The following is a 22617-nucleotide window of genomic DNA, read 5'->3' on the forward strand; positions in this document are numbered from 1 at the left end:
AACACTCTACAAAAAAAATCCATTCAGAATATACTCAACTTTTCTCACGCTCCACAAACAAAGAACGATGCTTATCACTTGTATGACATCATTGCCCATTTTCCAACAATGAGGGGCTTTATAATACGGTATCTCCTTCTCACATGAAGACCAGTGTCAGAGGCATCATCTCGAGACTCAGTGGCCAATAGGAGGAGAATTTTTTACTCATGAATAACCTTTTTCTTCTGAAGGAACGCAGTGTTTCATACAGAGTCTTCATTGCTAGACCTAATTCCCAATAAGCATAAACAGTACAAAATAGCTCATAAACAGCATAATAGTAAAAATTCAAATTATGGATAAAATTGTACAAATTGATATGGAAACAATATCCTCGTGAAGTGGACATTTTTCGACAAACATGACCTTGTTATTGTGCCCACTCAAAACAATTATAGCCGTTTTTTCCACTCAACAATTAAAAATTGGTCAAGCTGTTCACTTAGCAAACACTGGCCTTTTCATGATCAAAAGGAAATAAAGAGGGGCACATAATCAAAAACATCTGTTTGGTCTGATGTGGGGCCAAAAGGCTCAAGCAGGCAAGCAAGCCAGCTTGATCACTCATGAGTACAGATGCTGTCTCAGGCTTAACCTCAAGCAGCCTTTGGCTCAAGGCTGTGTGCTGCTGCCCGGGGGAGTTTTAACGTGTGCTGCTTTCTTACCCAGAACTTGCTTGGAAAAGTGATTCATTCCCAACCTGACAACCCCTAGTTAGATGAAGTTTAAATAAATAAAGTCACTGTACTTTTTTCTGCTTTGTCGTTGTGCTGCATGTTTTAGTTCAGGTTTCCATCACTGAGCCTTTTTTTTTTTTTTTTTAAATAACAAAACGCTCTAAGAGACCTGTTTAATTCACATTGGACAAACTGTGAAGACAAATAATTGAAAAAACAAAATTAGGTTGAAAAATAGACATCTATATTCTCAGTTGTATAAGATGGCTTGACAAGGAGTGCAAGAGAAGCTACCACGATGGGGAAAGCATCAGTGAGTCCACCAGAAAGCAAATGGGCAAAGAATGAGCCGTTTGTGTGAATGCTATGGTGCTCTTTAACACAAACACACGAGAGGAAAAAGTCAGGCGTGAGTGCTGCTGAGTCTTTCAGCACATCATTCAGTTTATACAGAAATAAACAACTACTTACAGTTTTCCTTTAAAGCCACAGTTTGTAACTTTAATTAATAAAAAAGAGTCATATTTAAATTGTCACAATAGTCACACAAAAATATTTTTTTTAATTTAAAATAAATTATATTATTTTGCCGACTTTACTGCCTTGTAGTGCTTGTAATGTCAATCACCTCATGAACAGCTTCAAACTAGGCAGCACTGATTAAAAATGAATCAAGATTCTGTTACTGCATTGCCTATTTCTTGCCTTAAATGTGTTAAGAGACATATTTTTGTGTACTGTTTTGCTGTAAATTCAGAAAGTTGCTCCAGTAACAGAATCTTGATTCATAATTGATCACTTTGCCCACAGTTCTCCAGCAGTAATTGATGTGATTGACAGTGGCATTAGAGACTCCTTGGCTCTGACTGGTTGTTTTTGTTCAGCCGCAGCAGGTTCTAGTGAATGCCTTCAGAAGCAGTAGGAAGAGGAGGAGGGACATGATTTTTCTCATGAATTGCACATCTCATGTACTTTGTATTGAAACAGTTTCAGCTTTTAAATTCATAAAATTTACCAATGGTAGCTTTAATCAATTATCAATTTTTATTAGTTGTCAAGTCGATGTATATGCAAATCTCTAATACCGCTGATGCATGAAATGTGGATGTACATTTTTGCAGGTAATTTCAGAGTTAAAACTAATGAAAACTTTTTTGAACCTTTCTTTTTACAAGTGGGTGGCACGGTAGTGTTGTGGTTAATACTGTTGCTGTACAGCAAAACTATCCCGGGTTCAAGCCCGAGGTGGAGGTTCATAACTTGGGTGGGCAGACCCTTCTGTGTGGAGTTTGCGTGTTCTCCCCATGTGAGCATGGGTTTCCTCCAGGTTCTCCAGCTTCTTCCCAAAGACCAAAGACATGCAGTTCAGGTTAACTGACATCTCTAAATTGGCCGTAGGTGTCAATGTGAGCGTGAATGGTTGTCTGTTTCTATGTGTCAGCACTGTGATAGTATGGCGACCTATCCAGGGTGTACCCCACCTTTGCCCAGTGTCAGCCAGGATAGGCTCCAGCCCACCTGCGACCCCTAAGAGGATAAGCAGTTATGTCTAATGAATGAAAAAAAAGTAATAACAATTCATTTGGAGGCAAAAGTCTGCATTGTAAGTCTGTACATCTTGCAGACTACAACATCAGGTCTGACATTATTGTCTGGGTTGAAGTTAACACGATCGCATGCCTTTGCAGTTGCAGCCCAAGGCAACAGTGTGGCCGTCTGAGTTGACAAAACAGTCAGCTAAGCAGCCTTCAGCATTTGGTGCGGTAGTAGAGTAAAGCCATCAAAACACAGACAGTTACATAAGCAGAGCTAAATCTAGAGGTCTTCCACCGCAGGAGTGGATGCTCTGCCTCCTCCGGGCTGAAGCATCCCTGTTCATAGTGAGACAGAACAGGATGCTGCTCTTTCATATCTGCTGGTCAGTCCGCATTCATCTGTGAAGTCAGCTGGAAATAGCTGAGAACTGAAGAAATGTCCCTCTGGATCAAACTGCCATCACTGACATTATGTGACATCATTTCGAAGTGGCATTAAAAGCTGACACTAAAGATCCAGGTATAGCAAAGATAATTCTTTCAAACAAAAAAACATCTCCAGATAAAACCCCCAAACACTGAGAACACATTTTTTTCAAGATTAAATAGTCTTAGCAACACATGATACACACTGCAGTTATGTGCCAAAAATATTCTCCCAAAAGGACAAACATTATTCATCACCTGCAAAATAACTCTTACAGAGTTTGATCTAAAAGAATCCCCACAGTGGCACTAGACAAATCTGATCGGCAGCAGAGAAAAGACTGGCTTTTGCACAAAACCCATTTGTCTTATTCCAGAAAACCACACAGGACTATCTAGCAGCTATTGCAAAATATATGTGACAAAAAGATCTGATGACCTCCTAAACTTGACAGACTGAAGAGAAAATGCAACTCATCTCTCAGGCCTGACTGAAGCCAGAGAAAATCAGAAATAGATTTCTCCTGTGTTGGATATAAATAGATGAAACTGACTCAAATAGCTCAAACTGCTCAATAAACTGCATCCTTGTGGTTTTGTGCTTGCTGTGGATATCCCTGTATAGGCAAAAAATATAACCTCAGGGGGCTGTAATATGAGCTGCATGGGTGCTTTTAAGTGAAGCTAAAGTCACAAAAATCAATTGACTGCTTAAAAGCAGGATGCAACAATTGGGTCACTGGTAAATGTCATGTCATGCAGGGATAAAACCGGGTGCCAGTCACTCCAAATCAAAAGCTACAGACAACTGATGCAAAAAAACCCACACATTCAAAAGAATCTGCAGCCATAATCAAGAATTATGTAAAAAAGGACATCTCTCCCTTTGACAATGTGCAGTGTGACGTCGGAGCTCACAAGACACAGTCTTTGTAGAGACAGAGCTTATTGCCTACAGTGACTGGTATATGGGGACACACACACACACACACACACACACACACACACACCACACACACACACACAACACAGAAGCCTCACACACAGACACATGCAGTCCCTGTTCAACCAGCTGCAGTGTGGAAGCCAGCACTGTAGTGCAGGGCTGTTTGAGTGACAGGTTGTCTATGGGGCGTTGCTGCAGTCTGAGAGTCAGATCCATCAGTTGCTCCTCCACAGTTCTGCCTTCTTATTTAATTTTGGCCACCTTTGATTAAAAAAATGCAACGCAGCAACCACTGAAATGCTGAACTTTAGGCTTTAAAATAACAGTCCAAAAAAATCAATGGGTGACATCACAGTTGCTAATATCCATTATTATGCACCAGGGATGACATTTTTCTGTAGGCTGACACTCCAGTTAGTATCGCCCTGGTTCCCTTGAGAACAATGGAATTTTTCCACTGGATTATTGCAGAAAATAAGATTTGTGGCAAACAAACATTTATGGTACTTACTTGTGTTGTTCAGAAAGATAATCTCCACAGATGAACAAAGCCTAAAATAATTTTGAAGCCTAAATGCATTCACCAGTAAAAAGTAAAAAGCTAACAGCAGGCTATAGATGAACTACACCACAGTTGCATGACTTAACATCGCCAACAAAAGAAGGCTGTCAAACCGCGTTTGATGTGATGACATACTGTCGTCTCTTTTAACCACTATTTAGCAACCACCTTTTTTGGGGTGCAGAAAAGCTTCAAAGTTCACATGTGGGTTATTTACTGACATATTTTATGTCATAGAACAATACGTGAAACTCTCTTAAGCTTGTGTGAACCACAGACCTTATTTCAGGCGTCTAACCAAAAACCCATTCAAAAATCCCATTGACTTCAAGACGAGGGAACCAGGAGGCGAGTTCGTAAATCCCTTGGATGGCGAAGGAATAGCCCATCGTACTCTTCCTCTGATTGGTTTACTCTGACACTCTTACTCCAACCCTAACCAATCCATTAATGTAACTACTTTTAATTTTTCATATGCAGTCATGCTGACATTAGAATGTCATAACATGTGCCCCATGTAATATCTCATGAAAACATTGGATGAAATGTACTTGCTAGCGTGTCCTGTAAAATGTACCTAAAGTCACCTAAAACACACATCCAAGGTATACCCAAAGTTCTTGTTCCACCTTCTATGTACACATGGTCTAAGTTGAATGGCAACACTAAGGTTTTTCCACCAAAGTCAGAATGTCATGGTAATGGTGCTGATTTAAAATGAGAAATTGTCAGATAATATTTATTTAATATTTTTTTATTTATTTTTTATTTATTTTTTATTTAGGGGGGTGGGGGGTGGGGGGTGGGGGTCGGGGATTATTGGTTGATGGGGTGGGGGGGGGATTTTTTTTTCAATTTCAGGTAACCGGATCACCCGGAGATTACCCTTGTTTGTGTTTTGTTTTTTTGAGGGAACCGGATCACCCGGAGATTACCCTTGTTTGTGTTTTGTTTTTTTGAGGGAAACCGGATCACCCGGAAAAAAACCCTCGAGAAGAGAAAGGATGTTACTCCCCTCTCCTCTCCTTCGCCTTCCTCTCCCTGCTTCTCTTTCTTTTCTCTTTCTTTCATCTCCTTCCTCTCCTCTTCTCCCTCTCTGCTGTTTCTTTCTTCTGTCTCTTCAATTCCTCCTTTTGTATTTTCTCATCTTCCTTTCTCTGTTTTTTCTCTCTCTCCTCTCTCTCCTTCCTCTCCTTCTTCAGCCTTTTTTCTTCCTCCTTCTTCATCTTTGCCTTCTCCTTATCAGTTTTTTTGGCAAGCTCCTGGAGGTTGTTGTTGTCCTGCGTCAGGAGCTTAATTGTCTCATCCATGTGACCGTTTTTCTGGCGCAACTCCTCCTCCTTCTCACTGCTGGCTTTCAGCAGCTCCTGGAGGCTGAGGTTGCGCACCTCAAGGTCAGTCTTGTCCTTTGTCAGGAGTTTGATACTCTCCTCCATCTGGCGCATTTGTCGGCCCAACTCCTCTTCCTTCATACTGCTGTCTTTTTGGAGCTCCTGGAGGCTGAGGTGATGCTCCTGGAGGCTGAGGTGACGCTCCTGGAGGCTGAGGTGACGATCCTGGAGGCTGAGGTAACGCTCCTGGAGGCTGGTATTCTCTTCTGTCAGGAGCTTGATGGTTTTCCTCCATCTGGCGCGTTTGTTGGCGCAACTCCTCTTCCCTCATGCTGCTGTCTTTTTGGAGCTCCTGGAGGCCGAGGTGTCGATCCTGGAGGCTGAGGTGACGCTCCTGGAGGCTGGTATTCTCTACTGTCAGGAGCTTGATGGTTTCCTCCATCTGGCGCGTTTGTTGGCGCAACTCCTCTTCCCTCATGCTGCTGTCTTTTTGGAGCTCCTGGAGGGCGAGGTGTCGATCCTGGAGGTTGGTGTTTTGTTCTGTCAGGAGCTTGATGGTTTCCTCCATTTGACAGACTTTGTTTTGCCATCCCCTCTCTGGCAAAGCTCGCCTCCTTTGCAGCCAGCTCGGTGTTCATGCGAGCTTCCAGAGCGGTGAGTGTTACCGTCCACTCTGCCTCGCTCTGGATGTGCTTCATGTCTTTCTCTTGGAGCTTGGTCTCACACTCCAAGAGTCTGGCTTCAAGAGCATTCTTGTTGGTGGTAAATTGTGCCACTAGAGTGTCCTTTTCCAGGCGAACCTGGCGCAACTCTTTGTCGTGGTTGTCCTGCAGACTTTTGGCTTTGGAGCTCATCTCCTCCACCTTTGCCGAAAACATGCTCTCCCACTCTGCTTGGGAGGCCGCAAAATTGGCTGAGGCAAGTCTCAGTTGTTGCTCAAGGGAGCAGATCAGCTCATCTTTTTCTTCCAACAACTTTTTGGTATCAATCTCTGCCTCCTGAGAGTGGTGGTCTTTCAGTCCCTGAGACAGACTTTGTTGAAGTGAGCGAATCACCTCGTCCTTTTCTCTGGCCAATTTTTTCTTTTCACCCTCGGCCACTTTTCTGATGGCTCGCTCTGACTTAAGAGCCTTCAGGATTTTCTGTTTTTCTAGGTCCATGAGGGTGATCTGTTGCTGCAGAGAAGCAACGTCCATGGGCAGCTCACAGACATTCTGTAGGTCTTGGATCTGTGTGCTGGGAGTGGGAGTGGAGGGTTCACTCACCTGCACCTCCTGAACTGAGCTGTCCTGGTTTTGCATGTTGTACTTAAAGTTACTAAAAGTAACAAACGTGATGTGTGAGAAAAAGTCCAGCCAAAGTCAGCCTGACACTGCAAACTTCAAACTTCAACTACTTGGAAGTAGTGTTTTTTGTCCAAAGTAAATGCGGGCCAGACTAGATCAATGGCTGAAGGAAGGTTTCTCGAAGATGTCGATGAAGAAAATACTTGTCACTGAAGGGATGACAGTCGCTTTGCAAGCTGAGATATCTAATGCAGTACCGGAGTCTTGCCGAAGAAATCTGAAGAGAACATAAGATTCTGAGGGCTAAATGTATGCTGAACATTCCGTTACATCATAAAGGATAGAATGTGATGTCTTTCAACTCTAAAAATATGACATCGCACTTTGACATCACACTGTGACATCACACTGTGACATCACACTGCGACATCACACTGTGACATCACACTGCATGGTCACATGATCTCTCCCACTCCTGGTCACATGACACACACACACTAACACACACACATATATATATATATATATATATATGCAAGCATGCACATATACATATACATAGTATATGTATATATATATATATATATATATATATTTATAAATACCCTCATGGCATACTTTGAAGCTTTTATGTTTCTTTCAAAAGATGGCTGCTAACAAGTGGCTAAATGAAACTTCGAAATGTCATCACACCAACCCGTGCTGAACACGGATTTACAACCTTGTAGTGGCAGTGACATTATTGTAGTGTAGTTCATTTTAGCCGAGCAATAGCCCAACGTAGCCTACGATAGGATGTTTAGTTAGTGTCTTTTAAACAGTGTTACAAAAACAAAATATTATATTTTCTCTATTCTAACCAAAAAAAAAAAAACAACAATGTTTGTGTTTTACAGAAAAGGGTTTGGCCTAAAGCAGACAAGCCTTGACAATGCATAACCAGTTTTTCATGTCAGTTCCATGAGAACAGAATCTAGACAATAAAATGGGACAGGGTGTGTTTTAAGACAATCAGAAAATAATCATCTATGATGAAGGCTTGCCTTGCAGTGAGGTGCTTCACAACTGATGACAATCACCAAAATAATCATTTTTTGTATTATTACCTAGGATTGAGGAATCTGTCTTTGTTTTTTCAGCCCTGTGATGGTCTGTCTGACTGTCCAGGGCCAGCTTGGATTGTCCCCTCATGGCCCGTAAAGACATTAAAAATGGATGAATGGATCAAGGAACCTTGATTGTTAGGTTTTTTTAATTCATGGTATTGACCAAAACCAGAAATGCCAAGCTAGTTATTATGGCTTATTATAGCTTATATTATGGCTTTCTATGGATATTACGATGTCCTGTGATTAGTTTTGTCCACCCATAGCTTCAACACCTTAAATGGCTATTGAAGTGGACTGGGAATATTTTTTTATTGCAGATGTAATGTTAAAAACTATTAAATCAGAATTTTGTATTTATTTATTTAAAAACAAAATTCAAGTTGTAACTTAATGAAAGTGGCTCGAAAACTTTTTTTTCCACCTTGAGTTTAGGATTTCAAGTCCACTCCTGTGGACAAATTCAGAGTGATAAGATTGTGTGTCTGTGGACCTGTCGGCTGAACAAATATGATACAAACTTTTCAAGGTGAGTATCAATTCATTTACATATGACTTCTTCAAAATCAATGAATTTGGGCCCATTCTTAGTTATGATATGACAAACAGTGGACTAATGCAGGATAGTAACTTTACATCAGCTATAGTTGATGGAATATGTTGTATTTTCTACACATAAATAACAACAGACATATTTAGCAGTGTTATTATGCCATCCTGTTGTTAAGTTAAATTGGCACAACTGCAATTTATAATGAAAAAAAGTTGTTTGTTTTTTTTGTTGAATGAATGTATTTCTTAAAAAAAAAACATGAAAAAAGCTACAAACTACTAAAGGAAATCTAATTTGAGCAACTTAATTTCTTAAGTTTTCAACTTAAAAACTCCACTTCATAAACATAATGGTCATTAAGTGCATAACATTTGCAATTCTACTTAAACACCAAAGAAAAGCTACATGGAACAACCTAATTTTGATACCAATTATTAACTGGTAAGTAAAAATACTTTGATTATGGAGGAAAAGCTAATTCCTGTAACTCAATGTCTCAATGTACTTTGTTGGTTGATCCAAAAGATTGCTCTTTTTTGAAACTTTTTTGTTGTTGAGTAAGAACATTTGTTTTTAGAGCTCTGGTGGGGGTCATCCAGAGAACTGCCACTTTACTCTAAAAGATTTGACTGAATAACTCAGAATCTGTGTGGAACAGCTTCATCGAACTTTTTGATCTGTAGAAAAGCACTGAAAGTATTCAAAGTACTGAAAGCAATAGTATATTCTGCCTGATCCCATGTCTATGTAGGGAGATTAAAATAATGAATGAAGTCACTGTTGATGTGCCACATGCATAACATGCACACAGCATCTCTCATATATTGACACATGTATGACTCCTGTTTGATGGAAACAGGTGTTAATATAAAGTCAATGGAAAGACACCATACATGCTGGAAACAAACTGAGCATCGGGATTAATGTTTTTTTTTTTTTGTTGTTTTTTTTCTGTGACAGCAAAACAATGTTATTGGCAAGATCGAATCTGACCCATTATAGTCTCTGGCTTAATTATGTAAAAAGCATTTTTTTCATGGACATGGCAACGAAACGAATAGAATTATTAATTTGTTCTCACACAATTAGTACTCACTGTTTCTCTAGCAGCGCTTGTCAAGAGTGTCTCCCGCTGTGTGTCAGCTGCAGCACATCTAGAGAAACAGTGGCTCACTGATTTTTTACGCGTGATGCGCACATTTGTCAGCAGAAATAAAAAGTGAAAATGGTGTTTTGATGATTATATTGACCATATAACACTTTTTACTGCAGTTTAAAAGTCTCTGTCACAGAGATAAGGAAATACAAAGACGTCTGTTTTACTCCAACTTCCCTACTTCCCTGTCAAAACAAAAGCCCTCTGACAGCATCTCTATGCACAGAATCCAATTCGTTACTTATACAAGGCATTTTATTTTGAAACATTTACAGGACAATGTTGTCGGCTGTGCGGGGGCATTCACGACTTCATAAATGAGGGGTATTTGTGCTTATAAATGTGGAAATACAGAACTAATATCTGCGATATGCAGCAGTGAAATTGCAACAACGCTACATGCATGAACACCACATGAAACACGCTGCTGCTCGGCAAGCCTGACGTCAAACTGAACATACGGCGTTATTTGTCGAAGTAAGGAAACATAACAGAATTTTGTAAAAGGTGTCAACATTTAGTTTTTGAATTGTTTCATATTTGAATTTGTAAGTATTTTTTTATTAAATATTATTTTGACAGCTCAGGGATGTTCAAGCAACCCCCTATTTATGCACTGCATTTTTTGCACTGTTGTCAATTATAAGCTGTTTTTCAGCAAAGTGATGGGAGAAAAAAAATGCTTATTTTCTTATTATTTCTATTTTTTTTTTTTTTTAATCCAAATCACTGATTAATTGAAAAAATAATCGACCGATTTATCAATTATCAAAATAATTGTTAGTTGCAGCCCTACTGTAAACTATTTACATGCAAAAATATGCTCTGCTCCACTGAATCAGAGCCAAGCTGCCACATAAATCTAACCATCTGGAAAAAGGATAAGTGAGAACGATGATGATCCAATTTAAATCTGAAATTTGATCAAGCAGAAAATGTATCAAGCAGCAAATAAGTTGTTTAGGTTAATTTGCGTTACTTGACATGGCATGTGTTTTGGTGCAACAATTAGGCATCGCAATGTTGATGTTGAAAGAATAATATCTTGCAGCCCTCAGCTGACACATATGGGAATTATGTTACGTCAACAGCTAAATTACAAGAAAATACATTTGAAATTATGTTACATAGATGGTTATCCATAGACAATTATTTAACAATTACTTCTTTTTCATTGTTTAACACAAAACAAAATTCCATGTCTTCTCCAAAACATTCAATGATTTTTACTAATTCCATGACGTTTCCAGGCCTGGAAAATGAGATTGTGAAATTCCATGACTTTTCCAGGTTTTTCATGTCCGTGAGAACCCTGCATATAATTGAGAATACAACCTTTAGATTCTTCGCATTAACGACCATTTGCTCACTGCCTCACTGATGACTGAAACTATTAGGATCAATTTCCAAATCCAAGGCGTTACCTCATACGTGATTCTGGTGAACTAATTGTCTTGGCCCAAAACTGAGCAACAGGGACTGAAGTAGACCTGGCAAACTTGAGAAGCAGTAATAGGATACTACAACTAATCTCACCTTAATCTTCAATTGAAGATAAACTGGGTTAAGCTCGTCCTTAAGGATACAACAGAAGGTGCAGGTGTCACACAAATTCTTTTCCTCCAAGAATCATTTACGACTACACATGAAGGTGACAACAGAGCACCACAAGAAAAAAGCTTAGTCATCAGCAGTTTCAAGTAACAAATTAATACTGAAGTTACTGATGATTCCAAACACACGTTCTATGGCAGAAGTGAGCAAAAGTGGGTCAACTCAAGACAAGCTGGTGATTAGCTACGAATGACTCAAGAGTCAAGAGGCAGGACAGGTTTGAGCAAGTGGCCCTGGCTGATTGCCTCATTGGCTGACTCATCTACACAAGGGATTGATACACAACGCCAAAACACGAAGGACGCAGGACTATGACCAAAATGTGACCATGTGTGAGAGGACTGCTGTGTGATATCAATCTAAAGGAAAAAACTGTGCCTGTGTGTTGCTGTGTGCAGAGCACTAAATCAATTTCCCTGAATGATACAAATATAATTAGGTCACGGAAAAAGCAGCGGGAGGATTTTTAGTTCCAGCTGATGTTCTCTCTGAACATTTGTTAACATGAAAGGGATACTTTAACAATTTTCAGCCAGTTGGTATCTTAACAATGTGGGTAGTATGTGTAAATGAAATGTGGCAAACTTCACTTTATCTTACCAGTCTCGTTGGCTCTAGGGCTGTTGCTTGAACTACAGATTGTAATTTGTCACCACCACAGACACAAAGAGTACTGAAGTGGATCAAAAGAGTTGCCCCTTTCTTTCTCAAACTCAGACCAAACTACAGAACTGGGCAGTGCTTATCAAATATAAACCACGACTCTGTTACTTATTTCCTATTTCTAGCCTAAGAGGTAATCAGAAACATATTTTAGTGCATTTTTTGGCTATAATACGAGAGTTTGTAAACAGGAAGCTGGCATCATACTAATTTCTTGTATTGCAAAAACTACACCAATTTCTTGCCTAAAATGTTTTCAGAAACATTTATTCTTACTGTTTAATTGTAATGCGAGATTGTTTATAAGCAGTCAGACATATTATTTTTCCCTGTCAAAATGGATAAGCTTGCACTGCATCACCCACAAGCAGGAGCGTTTATTGGTCTGGTGCTACTAAGTGCATTCTGGTAGTTGTGTTTTTTACCTCTTGAGCAAAAGAATACGCCACAGTTCTTTCCTTTGTTAACTTTTGGTTATTTGGAATCAATTTCAAAAGTATTTGCATCCTTCTACCGCACTGACAGCTCAATTTTTGGAAAAGACCATATTTCCAGCAGTGAAATACTTCTTTAAGCATGCATTTTTTTAAAAACACAAATTAAACAGGGCAACTGAAACAAAGCTATAGTCTACAGCAATGCTATCAGCTCCGCTGAAAGGTTGTTGTGCTTTGAGCTAAATGCTAAATCTGGCATGCTAACATGTTCATAATAATAACGCTAACAATTCTTTGTTTACCAGCTATAGTGTTTACTATATTAGTTTCACATGTTCGCATGCCATAATCAGCATTAAAGACAAAGTACAGCTGAGGCTGAATGTCATTAGTTTTGCAGACTTAAAACTTAAATTAAAAATTGGGTGGACAGCAATGTCATCTATCATGGCAATCCATCCAATATTTTTGAGACATTTCACCAATATATCTTAGACCCTGAATGTCACAGCAATCCATCCAGTAATCGTTGAGATATTTTAGTCTGGACCAAAATGTTGGACCGACCATTGTTTTTTATTTTATTTTATCATTTATTTATTTTTTGTTTGCATGTGACAAAAACTGATTTAGAGAAACAAGCAACTGACTCTGACAGAGAGCTCAGACAAGTGACAAGTAATTATATTTGTGCTTAAGCTATCAATCCACGAGACTAAAAAATATACAAATATAATTTTTTTAAGCAACGTGTGTCCACAAGGCTTGGCCATGCGGTTGATTCTGTGGAAACGTCAAGCTGATGCTCCTAAATAACAATTGGGCAAGATGTTAGGATTTTCCAACAACTCAAACACACCCTGTTACTCACAGTAACATGCAAAGCTAATGATGCAAGGAGCAACCTGGTATCAAATAGCAAAACATCCCGTCAACAGAAGCAGAGGAGGAGGAGAGGGAGAGGGCTGTCAGCTGAGGCAGAGGAATTCCATTTTCAACTAAGCCATGCAAAAACACACACGTACTGTGCGTGCCTGTGATCACATGAACTTCAAGGCAAACATGACAGACGATCACACTGCACACAGTTGACAGAAGACTCTCTGTGTAATTTGTCTATGTACATATAATGACGCTTTGAGAGAAACTTTTCCTCCCAGAACTATGTAATGTACCTTGCCTGACCAAACAAACACTGGAGACATGACCTCCTCACGTGCTTTTGGTGATGAGTGTATAATAGTGCAGGGAGTAATGCATTCATGAACAAAAAGAGATGAAGTTGTGCTCTCTTTTATGTGCTCTTCTGCATCAGAGTGCAGCAAACACAATAACTACGGAACAAAGAAGAGAGTGCTATTTGCAGAGAGCTCACTCCCACTCACTCGTGTTTGGTGCATCACAGGTCAGGGCTCAATCTCTGGTACAAATGCTTGACAGGTTGTCATGCTGACATGTTACAGTTAGAGAAATAACAATTTATTTTCATGTTGCAGACACAACAAGCATATTTCTACTACTTCCTTCAGACTAAAACCGACCCTACACACAAGAAAACACCAAAAGATTTCTCGAGCATTGATAATCTGTTCATGTTAAATGTCTTTCTGTATTGGCTCAATAGAGGACATGTTTTTCTCAAGGCCAGTGTCAACCATATTGCAACACAGTGGCCACACCAGCCTTATTGTGGTGGAATTGCTCACAAGTGGTGGGCAAGCTGTGAAAACAGATTCCGAAATAGTTTTGTATGTGTTAACGTGACTAAGTGAACTAAGCAATGCATGACCAATGTGGCGTGGAAAAAAAGCTGATAATTGCATTTGTTTTAATTGTTTTCTTGAGGGTAATAAAACTGATGGATCGGAAATTATAGCAAACCGCTCTACCGGTGCTTGCTGAAAAGGAAATCTGAACAAAGGAGATGTGATGTGAAACTCACCTCTAATGACGTGGGGGGCGGTTGGTATTTATCTGTAATGACAGAACATTGAGAGAGTTATTCACACTCATAAACACTGTGGATAGTTATTAATTGTGCAAACACACCCTCTGCATTATTTATGTGCACACTGTGTACAATTAAGCAAGACATCTTTAAAGACAGAGAAAACACACACCTCACACAGCGTTACAGAACATAAAATATTAAACTTGAGACTGGAGAGGAGAGAAAATGTAGGGGGAGCGTGATTACTCGACAGCGTTGAATAGGACTGTAAAACTACTGAGTAAATAAATGATTATGTTTTCTCTGCAGTCACTGCACACTGCCTCAGGCAAATGGAGGTGTCAAAACCTGACAATGGTGGCTGGTTGTGGTGATATGACAATTCCTTCATAATCGGGAGAGAGTCATCACCCTCTGTTCATCATTTCCATGGAAACCTCTCTCAAAATGGAAAATAAAAATCCTTAACCTCAACTGTGACCTTTAACATACAATAGAAGTCTTTTCTAAACAACAAAATAAAACACAGGAACCTACATGGACAGGAAAAACCTGAAGTTTCTCTTTCCATTTTTGGACAAAAGATAAAATGAAAGATTTGACAGTCTTATCTCTTGTTCTGTTACTGGCTTCTCCAGCACACTTGTACCTCTAGATTTTTACGTAAGAGCTTAAAGTACAGTCTTTCCCCACTCTGAATAATTACATATAGAACTGTTCCAATACCGTTTTTTTCCCTCCTGGTACCGATTTCAATACCTGAACTTGAATACCAAGTATTGATACAATCCCATTTAAAAAGAACAAAGAAATAAAGAAAGAGAAGAGAAGCAGTGCTAAACCTGTGTGGGTGTTGTTGTATGGTATGGGTCAGGTTAAACCCTAAACTGGATTTCCAGTGTAAAATATTGCCAAATTGCTGATATTTTATGAATGACTAACGTGACAGTATTAAGAGAAATCAGTCCTTCGCTGCTCTAAAAAAGAAGTCACCAATGGCTGCACAGAGCAACATGCTATGTAGGACAGTGATGAAGAACAAGAACAACTGATTTCTGAGAAAACTGCCCTTTTTTTAGGGTGTGACGCTACTAAAAAGTTTGTCGATAAATTATTTGGTATCGGATCTTGCGGACTCGCTGATTTGAGGCAAGTATTTCAAATACTACCTGTACAACTGTAATTACATACACTTTTAACAGCTAATCACTAGTACATGGTGATTGTACAAAGGCTACCTGCAGGTAAATCTAACATTAGGGGTGAAAGTACAAACAGAAAGATATATCTGCAGACTTTATCACCGGTCCAGAGTGTAAAATTAGGTCATTGCACATAAATGAGAAACTTTGACCAGATGTGTCATCTCTCTATATGCAAATATAAGCGCCATTTCAGTTTAAATCCAATTAATTGAGGAAGTAATTGAAAAAATTCTAATTATATGGGACTGCTCTGACTGCATTTTTGCTATGCAGAGGTTAAGGACACGTTCACGGTAAATAATGTTTTCATAGTGTAGCTCAATTCCATGCAGGTCACTATGACTTACAGCTAACAGACGGGAGGAAAAAAAAAATAAACAGCCATGCTCCAACACTCATCTGGGAAACACTGGGTCCTCTGTTTGTCCCAGCCAAGGAGAGATGGCTTGGCCTACAGCGATTAAGTCACAGTGGGCATATTTGGAGCAGTGTGCAGTGTCACCCAGACTATCCTATTCAAAGAAAAGGGTTCACAGAGAGCAGGGTACAGATGGGTAGATGTACGGTTTTTTAACTAACTTGATTTTTCAAAAGTTGCATCTTTTACGCATCACTGGCCTCCATAATAAAGAAACACAGAGCAGACTTTACATCCTTATTTACACCTGTTCAAAGACATAAATAACCAGATAAACTGTATACGTTACACCCAACTTAAAATACTGCATGCACCAAATCAACTAAAAAAAATCTCTGCACTGTAGGTATGAATCATTGAAAATCTTGGGGTAAACAAGTGCCTCATCTTCATGCAGCATTCAGGCTTCATTCATGCCTTAGGCAACATGAAGTGGGAGTGAATAAATTCTTCCCCATGCTCCGTGTGAATTGATCTCACTGCAGACTGACTCTGTGCTGCTTATTAGTCTCATTTTCCTTAGTATGTGTTGGCAAAAATGTACACTTTCTGTCATGTGTGGCTCCAAACAACATCTTGATACAAGCAGTAAGATAGGAAGTGTGACTTGAAGGCCTCAGTGTTGGTGGTCTGGTTGCTGGCCAAATAATGCTGCCTTGTCCCTGACTCATGTACAGGCCATACGTAGATTGCATAAGCACTGATTTTCTGCTGGGGTAGCAACCTCTGAAACTGGCCGTCACGCTACTGGAAGCTTAATCAGTCTCACGTCTCTCTCGTCTCCAGCCCTAAGAAGAATCAGGACAGGGCCGAGCCGTCCCAAAATACCTCAGCCACCAGCCAGAGGAGCAGCAAAGGACTCTCCCAATAATCTCCAAACTCATCAGCAGTCAGACTTCTAAAGTCTGTGCATCTAATCATCACGTTTATGCTATTTTTAGCAGCGGCAAGACTCTCAGCAGCCGCAATCTGTTTATACTGAGAGTGTAATTTCCACACACAGCAAACGGTCGGATAGATATGCTGAGGTGAGGGAGGGCTGGACTGAGGGGGTTTAGGGGAGGGGAAAATATGAAGAAAGGTGGCTAATCAGTTCCCAGGAGATATGGGATATAACCCTGATGCCTGAGGCTATGCTGACAGCCACACCTCCTGCTCGCACACCCTTTATCTCTCACGTATTAATGGAATGCAGTTAAAGGGTTACTTTGCCAATTTTCAACCAGCTTTGTCTCATAACTACGTGGGTAGTATGTGTAAATGACTATGGTAAACCTCCCTCCATCTTAACAAGTGCTCAGATCTCCCTGCTCATTTCTCAGTTCAAATGCGCAGAATGACACAGAACAGATTTTCACTGGCTCTAGGGCTGTTGCTTGAAATACAGATTTTATACATACAAATATTTATGCATTTCCGTACACTTGCTACCCAGGTAAAACTAGGCAGTGCTGATCAAATATAAACCAAGATTCTGTTACTGTATTCAGTATTTCTCGCCTAAAATGTTTTCAGAAATATATTTTCATGCGCTGCTTTACTGTAATATGAGAATTTTTGAAAGGGAAGTGGACGTTGTACTGTTGTAATGTAAAAACGAATCATGAAACTTGGAAACAAACTGTAAAACTATGCAGCGCTGATCAAATATGAATGATTATTTTACTGGATTGCCTATTTCTTGCCTAAAATGTTTTAGAAACATATTTAAGTGCACTGTCTGGCAGGAGGTGGGCGCCATATTTTTCCTGTATTGTAAAAACAGAGGCTGAAAAAGTGGAGATCAAATTTCAAAACTAAGCTGTGCTGATTAAACATGAACCAAGATTTGTTACTGTGTTGCCTATTTCTCATCTCAAATGTTTTTAGAAACTTATTTTAACTTACTATTTAACTGCAATACAAGACTGTCTGTTACCGCCATATAGGTTCCTGTATCAAACCCAAATGCATTCATCTTAATATCTGCATTTGACAAGCTGGTATGAGTTAAACTTTGGCATTTTTGCTTAAAGGATTATCAAAATTTCAGAGATTTCAAGCAGCTGAAACTGCTCTCTTTACAAATCCATTCAGTGTTTATTGTTCAGAAGGTGTTAATGTGAGCCAAATTATTCACAGGTCTTGTCTGTTCTGAAGCAAACTGAACAGGTAATTAAAACCAATGAAACCATTGAATAAAGCAGCACACATGGTGCAAAAAATGTTGGGGTTTATTTCTGCAGCTTATTGCAAAGCGGCTGCTAACTATGGTCGCTGTCACAAAAATGCAAAAGGCGCTAACACGAGCTAGTGTTCAGTTTGTCCATCCTGAGCTACTATAGAAACATCCTGGTCCAACATGGTATTCTCCGAAGTGGAGGACCTGCTCCATATGTACATATAAAAGGCTAATTTGAAGACAAGAAAAAAAAACGGTTTTTATTTTCAGGTGATTATACACCAAAGAAAACATACTTATTATATTATATTCAATTTCTGCCAATATGTACCCCTAATCCTACACACAGAACCTTTAATTAATACTATCTATAAATAAATGTCAGCTCTGAGATAAATAGTCAAGGTGAAACTCAATTGAGTGGCTCTTCTATATGCAGTCCACGTGCATGCTTGCTTCAACCTTGCTATTTTACCAAACTACAACGTGTTTCCACTGTGTTTAAACTCTCTCTCAGGTGCATGCAGCCCACACCAAGCATCTGCTCTGACCCCCACTTTTATCTGTGTCGTTACCTGAATATCACAACAAAAATAATGAGGCTGTTAGCAGCAATATGAGTCATCTATATTTGGCTTTTTTCCCCCAGTATTTCCCTAATGCTGGATATATAGCTTTGCTCTGGACTGGGCCCAAGGTGCTCTGCAGTTTGAATCCATCACATGGTTCATTGTTTACTGTAGCTAACTGACCCCTGCAGGAGCATGATTTCAAACATAAACCCATAGCAGCGTTTCTAAACCAGCCCTGCTAGCACAACCGTTTGATTGAAGTACTAATATGAGTCATGTTTATGATGTAAATTTTAGATTGTGCTGTGAGAACAAACCCTCTCTGTTAATAATTGATAATACAGCTTTCTTTGTATTTTTTTAATCCCCAGCAGCTATGCGGTGATCTGTGATGTATTTTTAATAATCGCATCGGGCGTCTGTAAACAAATTCACCACATGGCTGGAAGCAGAGAGCCACAACAATATGGCCTCTTTGTATGGATGCTCCGTTTGTGAGTGATGTGATAGGAAAAGCTTCATTGTTGGCAGTCTGTTGAGATAGCAGCCTGTCGTATTAGCTGCGTAGTTAGTCAAAATGTCCTACATGTCCAGAATAACCTGTCTGGTTTCGGTTCGTTTACCTGTGCTGTCTTCAAAGTGCAGTTTCACAGTCCCGTCTCTCCCAATCTTCACATCCCCAGGTCCCTCAATCCTCCTCGGACAGCCGCCGTCTGAAGCACCGGCAGACCTGGAGCTTTTCCGCCGATGTTTCTGCGCTAAAGTCCGACAACACTGATAACACACCGCCCATGCCTGCTCCTCGTTTATGGGCTGGTTGTACAATGTGAGGATGTCTTCCAAGGAGACCTCCGCGGCTCCGTCGCCGCAGTCCATGCTCACGTCCCCGGTGTTTAAATCGGCGGAGAAATCCCGGAGAATTGTCGGCGAAGTCAACATCCCGTCGTCAGTCCCCGGTCGCTTGGCCATCCTCACCTCATCATAACCACGCGACTTAAAGATAAAAAACTGTAAAAAAAAAAAAAAATAATAATAATAATAAATAAATGTGATTTTATATTTCAGAGTCCCACGGTCAGACGTTTGGCTTTCACTCAGCTGTTATCTCTCCGGTGTGAACGACGAGCACCAACGGCTCTCTGTGACCGACGGCTGGCTGACAGCACCGTCCGCGTGGCCTCAGTGCCCGCCGGTTAACTGTGCGTGACGTTCGCGTCAGTCATTTTGAAGGCCACGCAGCTTCCGCCATCAGGTGTGTAGTCCAAAATCCATATTTAAAAAATAAAATATTAGAATGTGTCTGAGATCGAAGGGTAAATTATAATTGTAGATTCTAATAGTTTGTGAAGTGGAAAGTAACTGCATGGATGGAGTTGTGTGCAAACGCAGGTGGAGGTGATTTCTTAAAGGAACAGTGTGTAGGATTTAGTGGCATCTAGCGGTGAGGAATGCAGATTGCAGCCAGCTGACACTCCTCCCATAAAGTGCCCCAGTAATGAGTCCTAAAACCAAGGAGTGTCAAAAGAGATGAAGTCATGGTCTCAAATGACATCACACTATTGAGGTATAACACATGCACGTGACACCTGGTCTGCAGTTGCCAAAAGGCTCAATAGATAGATAGCACAATGTCATAGAACAAAAAGGTCTGTGATAAAAGACCATAAACAAATATTTTCTACATGTAAATTCTCTATTGTTATATTTACCCTACATCCGTGTGAGTGTATCTAAAAGTTTTGTTGGGCAGAGTGCACTTAATGAGGCTAAAATTAGTGCACCCACCTGAGCAGACACTGTCCCTTTATTTCTAGCGCCATCTGCTTTAAGTCTCCAACATTGCAGCTCCAGTTGCACCCATGGGATTGCTATTATTTTTAAATCTAGGGATTGGATTTAGGCCTCAAAATTCCTAAAAGTTGGAACGTTTGGTGGCTGAGTCACAGCAGCCACAGGTTCAAGTCCAGCTCACATCCTTTGCTGCATGTCATCCTCTCTCTCTCCCCTTTTCACACTGTTGATCTGACATAAAGGCAAAAATGCCAAAAAAATCTCTAAAAAAAATAATCATAAAAGTGGTGCTCATTCATGAAGATTATCTTGCTTAACAATAACTGTAAGTATCATAAATCTTAGTTAACCACAGAGCTTTGTTTGTTGCCATCACTCTGATTATATTTTTTAAAAATCAAATAAATGCATATCTGCTTTTTTTCTAGGCCTCGTGTGCTGCTTTGGGATTTTCCTACTGGGGATTAATAAAGTTTCATTTCATTTTATTTTATCAAACTTTACAGATTGAGATTTTACTAAACATGGAATTGTTATGGAAGTATAGTGAATTGTTAAAGATAAATCTACCCAACAGTAGAAACAAGTAGGAGTAGTTACGTTTCCACATCTACAATAAAAAAATTGCTTACATTTTAATCCATCAGTAAAAATAATCAATTCTAGTACTAGAATCATAATAATGTAACACCTAACACTCACTCAAATTTTATGTTCTATCACTTACACTATTCTTATTCTTAAGTAAGGTTTTCAATGCAGAATTTTTACTTGTAATTTAGTACATTTTTACAGCAATATTGCTACATTTAATCAAGTAAAGGATCTTTGTACTTCTTTCACTGCTGCATATCATTTATATCAAGTTGTGCTCAGCACAACCGGAGTCTGAATGACAACGGTAAACACATCAATGAGTCGACAGGAATTAACATATAGCGAGACAATAACCTGTTAATGTATATGCTAATTTAATCCTGTTATTGTCTTTGCCTGTCGCTAACGAGAAATGACTGCACATATTACACCTTTCTGGGTTTCACAACTTAAGAAGCTGACAACAATTTTAATTCAAAGAAGAAGAATGTGGTTGATCTTGTGTGTTAAAATGTTGCTTTCTGTCACAAAAGTGGGCCTGTGCAAATCTCAACATTGTCCTCTTGGTTAACTCTTGACAAGCAGCAGTTATGAGCAGAAAATGTAAGATCAGACTCAGATTTTACTGACAAGACACAACTTTCCTCAGATATTCAAGCTCATCAACAACGCCATCTGCTGGTCATAAGTTTCACTTCCCTAAATCACTCTGAATATACTTGTCAGTGCAGTTTTTCTACGTTCATGTGTACTGAATAAGCATACAATTTTATTTATGACAGCTTGCTTTCCATTATGTTTGGGTGAAGACATTTTGCCACCAACACTGAATCAGTTTCAGATTGATTTAAACATGCAGATCAGTGTAAGCCACACAAATGAATCATTACAATACATTGTGTTAAATAATAAAGTGTAACATCAAATAACATAAAAAAAAGATGAAAGAGAGCACATAATACTGAACAAAACTCTTAAAGTAAAATCAGGAGCAGCTCAGATCAAGATGAGTTGTAGGCACATGCGGGTGTGTTTGTTTCTTTATCTTGCAAAGGCCGGAAAACACAGTCTTCAGCCTTTAAGCGTCAAACCTCCAAACCTCCGTGTCTAAACAGCACTTCAGGGTCTTTTAAATTAAAGTAATTTACAGCATCGACTGAGGTTAAACAGCATCGTCATTGTTTTTCATTCACAACAAAAGGAATATACTTGCACAAAGAACCGAAGCAAATTGTTAAGTAAGGAAGGCCCCACGCAGGAAACATTTGATGTGCAGACTGTGATTATCATGTGCATACGAGACGGTCTGTTCTTGTTTTCTTTAAATTGCCTTTACACAGTGACTCATTCCCTGACCAGCACCATAAGCATGGGAGAAAAGCGCGGTGGAGAGCGTGAGCACTGTTTGTGTGATCCACTCTCTGCTTCACTTCACGCATGCATTTGCAATGGCACAAAGATGCAGCATCCCGAGATCTTTGGATGGAGACATTACGCAGGTGCTTATGTTGTAAACCAGTGATAACAACAGCCGAGGTCACTAGCAAACATCATCCTCTGTAAATCACTGTCCCATCTTTTGGTTGTC

The 22617-nt window shown here is 39.6% G+C and overlaps 1 protein-coding gene across 4 annotated transcripts in view; it reads right to left on the reverse strand.

Moving 5' to 3' along the window:
- Positions 1–19814, reverse strand: part of spire1a (spire-type actin nucleation factor 1a) — a 45848-nt gene extending 26034 nt beyond the window's left edge. The window contains exons 1-2 of one of the 4 annotated variants that reach the window (XM_042506288.1): positions 19265–19814; positions 14277–14308 (exon numbers count right to left, since the gene is read on the reverse strand). In XM_042506288.1, the coding sequence (XP_042362222.1) occupies positions 14277–14308; positions 19265–19610 (378 nt within the window). In that variant the 5' untranslated portion in view covers positions 19611–19814. The remainder of the gene's footprint in view (positions 1–14276; positions 14309–19264) is intronic. The other 3 variants (XM_042506289.1, XM_042506291.1, XM_042506292.1) reach the window with 3 other exon arrangements.
- Positions 19815–22617: the final 2803 nt, after the last annotated feature.

Source organism: Plectropomus leopardus, chromosome 18 (genome assembly GCF_008729295.1).
Source record: "Plectropomus leopardus isolate mb chromosome 18, YSFRI_Pleo_2.0, whole genome shotgun sequence".
Taxonomy (NCBI): domain Eukaryota; kingdom Metazoa; phylum Chordata; class Actinopteri; order Perciformes; family Serranidae; genus Plectropomus; species Plectropomus leopardus.